The following is a 6522-nucleotide window of genomic DNA, read 5'->3' on the forward strand; positions in this document are numbered from 1 at the left end:
TTCAGCTCTTTATTCATAATTACAGCTGAATCACTGGAGGTCTTCCTTTCTGTTCTGTTTTGCATTTCCTGATGCCAAGGGGGGATACCTGCTTGACATTAGAACAGTAAATGAACTTTGCTTTGTGGGTGGATGGATCCACATTGACAGTAGCCAGAGCAAAGGACTGAGCCCACCCCTGCCCCGGAGCTCGAATCCCACAATTATTTGACCAGGTATGTTAGCTGCCAAATTTGTGGATAACAGTGGGATTGCTAGTGGAGTACGTGAGTATGGCGGAAAACCCTGCCCACACTCCCACCGCTGAGGGTGAGCTGCAGCTTGCCTCTACTAATATGTATGATGATTTGGAAATAGACATTTCCCTGAATCTCCTGTCTCTGTTGGTCCTGCTCAAATGTCTTCCTTATCGCCACTGGTTTTGCCCAGCATCAAGTCTGTTTCATCGCTATGCACAAAGTCTATGTCATTGATGAAACTCCCGCCCAGCCACCCTCTCTCACCTCTTCTGCCCAAGCTAGCCAGCCCTTCAGCTCCACCTCTGCTGGTTCCCTTCAGCTCCTCCTTTATTTAGCTACTCCACTATGCTGCATGGATCCGCCTCAGATCTTTCACTAACAAGCTCCGCCTTGGCCTTGGCTAGAGGATTACCTATATCTGCCTCCAGCCACAGAGCCCATCACTCCACCTGGGCTTGACAACCAGTCGGTTCCACCTTGGCTCCTCCCTCCCTCAGCTCCACTTTTTTCCTCCCTCACCATTCCAGCTCCACCATCGTCCTTACGTCTCCACGGGGCTCCCTCGTCCCTCCGGCTGCACCTTGGTCAATCGTCACCCTGCCTGTGCCACAGACTTCTGGGCCATCAGCTGCACTTCGTCCCTCCATCTGGCTCCGCTGTTCCCTCTGGATCCGCCTTGGTCGTCAGTCCCACAGTCTCCACCTCTGGCACCCTGGCTCTAGCCTGGTCCCACCAGACTCTCGTACATTTCATTCGAACATAGAGTCTGGCACCGCTCCATTAACAAGTGTTAACTTGTTAGAATCACCCACAACCTTGTCTATCATTATATGCGCATGCGCGTGCGATCTGTGTTTGTGTTTGGAGCTCCGTCGAATTGATTCATTAATCGCTGATTTTCTTCTTTACCACTCATTTATAAACAAGCACTTTCTATTTTTATATCATGTGAACTTATCCTCGACACTATTCCTTATAAAAAACAATCGGATTGCTTTGATATCGCTACTTAGATCCAACTTTCCGAATCTCGGCTACTAGCCTTTAGCCCGCTAGCATTTCACGCGTGGCCTCGCGCCTATCGACCCTCTCATTTTACACCCGTTTGACTGAAAGGATACGTGTTATATCCATCATTTCAGTCCTAAATTAGTAGTGATATTGGTAGTATCACTACTAATTTACTGTTCATCTGTTATAATGGCGAACATATCGGATGTGTGTCTAACGTTACCTCTGAGTGCAGGTGAGGACACATTCGAGCTGGTTTCGGTACGATTGGAGCTGGAGTCGGTGGAGAAACAGATCCGCGTTCTGCTGGTGAAGCAAGCCGAGCTGCGAGATCGGCGATCAACGCTCGAAACATCACGCGCCGATGCTCACAAGTCAGTGGTTAGTAACTTTTTGACTCCGACTTCGTCTACTCCGTGCGTTTCTCTGCCCAGGAGGACGCGATCATCTCTGCCTTCATTCACTCCGGCACCGAGGCAACACCACGGACCCTGGGTGATCCCACAGCGGAAGACACGAGCCAGGACCAGACCAAGGACTTCCCCCCCCCTCCCGGTCTTCGAGATCTCCACCCGGAACCGCTTCTCCCCTCTTCGCGAGCCGGAACGTGACGCCGCCGTGATCATCGGCACTTCCATGGTCCGTCATGTCCGTGCTACCTCAGGTAAGCGTAAGGTGCGCACTCACTGTTTTCCTGGTGCTCGTGTTCTTGATGTCGCCGCACAGATTCCCGAGATCCTGAACGGTGACGAGCGCGTCGGAGCTGTGGTCCTACACGCCGGGACGAACGACATCAGGCTGCGGCAGACGGAGGTTCTGAAGAAGGACTACAGAAGCCTGATCGAGACGGTTCGCAGCACATCGCCTGAAGCAACTATCATCGTGTCTGGACCGCTTCCCACGTACCGACTAGGACAAGAAAGGTTCAGTAGATTATTTGCTCTAAATGAATGGTTAATGTCATGGTGTAATGAACAGAAACTGCTCTTTGTAAATAATTGGAATCTGTTCTGGGAGCGACCTAGGCTCTACCGTGCTGATGGCCTGCACCCCAGCAGAATCGGAGCGGCTGTTCTGTCCGACAACATCTCCAAGACGTTACACACCATATGACTAGTAAGTCAAAGTCCAAATCACAGTCTTTGCTGTCCCAACTTAATTGATATAAGTAGTGTAGAACATTATATAGAAACTGTGTCTATTCCTCGCTTAGTGAGGCCAAACAATAAATCTAGTGTAGGATCTAGCAAAAATCTTATTGTAATTAAACCAGAAAATCTAAATATCAGTGAACAAAAACAATTTCTAAAGCTAGGTCTTCTAAACATTAGATCGCTCACACCTAAGGCGGTTATTGTAAATGAAATGGTCACAGATAATAGTTTCGATGTACTTTGCCTTACTGAAACCTGGCTTAAACCAAATGATTATTTCGGTCTAAATGAGTCCACTCCACCAGGATACTGTTATAAGCATGAGCCCCGTCTGATCGGTCGTGGCGGCGGGGTTGCAACAATCTATAGAGATATTCTTAATGTTACTCAGAAAACAGGTCACAGGTTTAATTCGTTTGAAGTACTTGTGCTAAATGTTACGCTCTTAGATGCAAGAAACAAATCCATATTATCTCTAGCCTTGGCTACCCTATATAGACCTCCAGGGCCCTATGCTGATTTCCTAAAAGAGTTTGCATACTTTCTCTCAGATCTATTGGTCAATGTCGATAAAGCAATAATTGTTGGAGACTTTAACATACACGTAGATAATACAAATGATGCGTTAGGGACTGCGTTTACAGATTTATTAAACTCCTTTGGGGTCACGCAAAACGTCAGCGGTCCCACTCATCGTCTAAATCATACACTAGATTTAATTATATCATATGGAACCAATCCAACTGATATAAATATTATACCGCAAAGTGATGATCTCACTGATCATTACATGGTAACTTGTATAATACGTACTGCTGAAATTTGTCACGTTGCGCAACGTTATCGACCAGGCAGAACAATCCTTCCAACCACTATAGATAGATTCTCAAATAGCTTACCTGATCTATCTCAGCTGCGCAGTGCACCCAAACAAACAGATGAACTAGAGGAAATGACTAGCAGTTTGAGCACCATGTTCTCTAGTACACTAGATATTGTTGCACCAATTAGATTAAAAAAGGTAAGAGAGAAAACTAAAGCACCATGGTACAACAGTGCTACGCATGCAATCAAGAGAGAAACTCGTAACTTAGAGCGTAAATGGAAACAAACTAATTTAGAGGTCTTTAGAATCGCGTGGAAAGACAGTATGTCACGTTATAAAAAGGCTCTAAAAGCAGCAAGGGCTGAGCATCTCCGCAAACTAATAGAAAATAACCAAAATAATCCAAGGTTTTTATTCAACACCGTGGCTAGACTAACAAATAAACAAACATCACCAGAGCAAAATATTCCATTACAATATAGTAGTAATGATTTTATGAATTACTTCAATGAGAAAATAGAAAGCATCCGAAACACAATTGTAAATATACAATCCTCTATGATGTCTTATGATTCAGCCTCAATTATGGCCCCTCTAGAACAACTACACCGCTTTACAACTATAGGACAGGAAGAGCTAAATAAACTTATCATTGCATCGAAACCAACAACATGTTTATTAGATCCAATACCCACTAAACTACTGAAAGAAGTGTTACCTGTAGTCGAAGAGCCTCTTCTTAATATTATTAACTCGTCTTTATTTTTAGGTCATGTTCCAAAAATATTCAAGCTGGCAGTAATAAAACCTCTCATTAAGAAACCGCAATTAGATCCAAATAACTTAGCAAATTACAGACCCATCTCAAATCTTCCATTTATGTCTAAAATACTAGAAAAAATTGTGTCCGCTCAATTGTGCTCTTTCTTACAAGAAAATGATATCTATGAAAAATTCCAGTCGGGATTCAGACCGCATCATAGCACAGAAACTGCGCTAGTTAAAATTACAAATGATTTACTTTTAGCTTCTGACCAAGGCTGTATCTCAATACTAGTTCTACTCGATCTAAGCGCTGCGTTCGACACTATCGATCATAAAATACTCCTGGATCGACTACAAAACTACACTGGTGTTCAGGGACAGGCATTAAGCTGGTTTAGATCTTACTTATCAGACCGTTACCATTTTGTCTGTCTAAATGGGGAAAAATCAAAGATAACGTCAGTAGACTATGGAGTGCCGCAAGGATCGGTGTTAGGCCCTCTGCTATTCTCAATATATATGCTGCCACTTGGTAATATTATAAGAAAACATGGAATTAATTTCCACTGTTATGCTGATGACACTCAATTATATATCTCATCACGACCAGATGAAAACACTAACTTATCTAAATTGACAGAGTGTCTAAATGATATAAAATGCTGGATGACGTGTAATTTCCTGCTATTAAATTCAGATAAAACGGAGGTACTACTTATTGGTCCAAAAAACTACCCACAAAATCCCTTACAATACAACTTTAATTTAGAAGGATGTCCTGTTACTTTGTCCACTACAGTAAAAGACCTGGGTGTTATACTAGACCGCAACTTGACTTTCGAAAATCATATTTCATATATTACAAGAACAGCCTTTTTCCACCTTAGAAACATTGCTAAGCTACGCAACATGCTATCTGTTTCTGATGCAGAAAAGTTAGTTCATACTTTCATGACCTCGAGACTAGATTACTGTAATGCTTTATTAGCTGGCTGTCCTACATCCTCAATTAACAAGCTACAGTTAGTGCAAAATGCAGCTGCTAGAGTTCTTACTAGATCAAGAAAATATGATCATATAACACCTATTTTATCATCTCTACACTGGTTACCTATTAAGTTACGTATCAATTACAAAGTATTCCTACTGACCTATAAAGCCCTAAATGGTTTAGCTCCTGTGTATTTAACAGACCTTCTATCGCCATACAATCCATCGCGCTCTTTAAGATCACTAAATTCGAGGCTTCTGGTCATTCCTAGGATATCTAAGTCCACTAAAGGAGGGAGGGCGTTCTCGCATTTAGCTCCTAAACTCTGGAATAGCCTTCCTGATATTGTACGAGCCTCAGACTCGCTGTCCCAGTTTAAAACTAGATTAAAGACGCATCTCTTTAACCAAGCATTCACTTAATGCTTAACCTTTGATACTGCTGAATCGGTTCGAATGCATTAACATTATGAACATCAGCTATGCTAATTATTTCCCATCTGCCTTTCTGCTGTTATCTCGGGACGCTAGTCCCGAGGTAAATAGCGTTCGTCAGCTCCAGTTTGTATCCAGCCTCTCACGGAGACTTCAGATGCCCCAACGCCTGTGAAGAGACGACTCGACGCCTGTGAAGAGACGACTCAAAGCCGGCGATATGTTATGCCATAAATTAATACTTGATTAACTAACTGTATTTTTCTATGTACATTTCCGAAATGCAATTTCTGTAAAGCTGCTTTGAGACAATGTGTATTGTGAAAAGCGCTATACAAATAAATTTGAATTGAATTGAATTGAACTTCCTTGTAGGCGGGTACTCTATTGAAGTCTAAAACTATTGGATCCTGCCCAGAGTCACTCTGGATCTGCCTTAACCAATCGCTAACATTTGGTCGTGACGTATGTCATGCGCATACGATGCGCATACAACATCATTGTCATCAACAAAACTAAGCAAAGATTGTTCTTGCTCCGGGTTTAACTTCTTGGTATTTCGCAGCGTTGTCACAACGGACTGAATGGCTTCGCTCGCATCTTTCTCCGCTGCCATTACTGAATTACAACTCAAAATAACACACAACATCAACGTCATCATTCTCAGTCACTCCCTCTGTTCGCTGACTGGCCCGGTAAAAAATTGGTCAGAGAAAACCAAAGACTACAGCACAATCCCAGACCTAGTACTGAAGGAAAATGAAAATTGAGCGGAAGTACGTAGGAGGGCGGAGCCAGGCTACCCTGGCTCCACCTCGGATGCTCATCGCTGCAGCTCCGCCTTAGTCACCTGAACCATCAGTGTCGTGGGGTCTCATCGACTCTCCGTCCCTGCCTGGGTATCAACCTTCATTGCCGAGGTCTCCGTCTATCTTCATCCTGGTTTCATCGACCAAGAGTCCACCATGGCTCGTACCTCCCTCAACTTTGCCGTGGGCCATCGTCCTGAGTGTGCTCTGGGTTTCTCTTATGTCAGTTATGTCACATTTTCGTTTTGTTTTCAACATTTAGAATGTTTTTCTTTTGTTTTATAATATGTTCT

At 43.4% G+C, this 6522-nt stretch overlaps 1 protein-coding gene across 1 annotated transcript; it reads left to right on the forward strand.

The window, feature by feature from the left end:
- Positions 1-1079: 1079 nt before the first annotated feature.
- LOC143722570 (uncharacterized) lies at positions 1080-5780 on the forward strand. Its single transcript, XM_077213951.1, has 2 exons — positions 1080-2366; positions 5517-5780. Exon 1 carries the CDS (start codon positions 1440-1442, stop codon positions 2361-2363), a length of 924 nt encoding a protein of 307 aa, XP_077070066.1. The 5' UTR covers positions 1080-1439; the 3' UTR covers positions 2364-2366; positions 5517-5780.
- Positions 5781-6522: the final 742 nt, after the last annotated feature.

This window comes from Siphateles boraxobius, unplaced genomic scaffold (genome assembly GCF_051911475.1).
Source record: "Siphateles boraxobius isolate OS27281-9 unplaced genomic scaffold, OSU_SipBor_1 68, whole genome shotgun sequence".
Taxonomy (NCBI): domain Eukaryota; kingdom Metazoa; phylum Chordata; class Actinopteri; order Cypriniformes; family Leuciscidae; genus Siphateles; species Siphateles boraxobius.

Bases quoted from the DNA above. Each gene is read 5' to 3' on its own strand.
- LOC143722570 (XM_077213951.1), top strand. From the start codon at position 1,440: ATGGCGAACATATCGGATGTGTGTCTAACGTTACCTCTGAGTGCAGGT.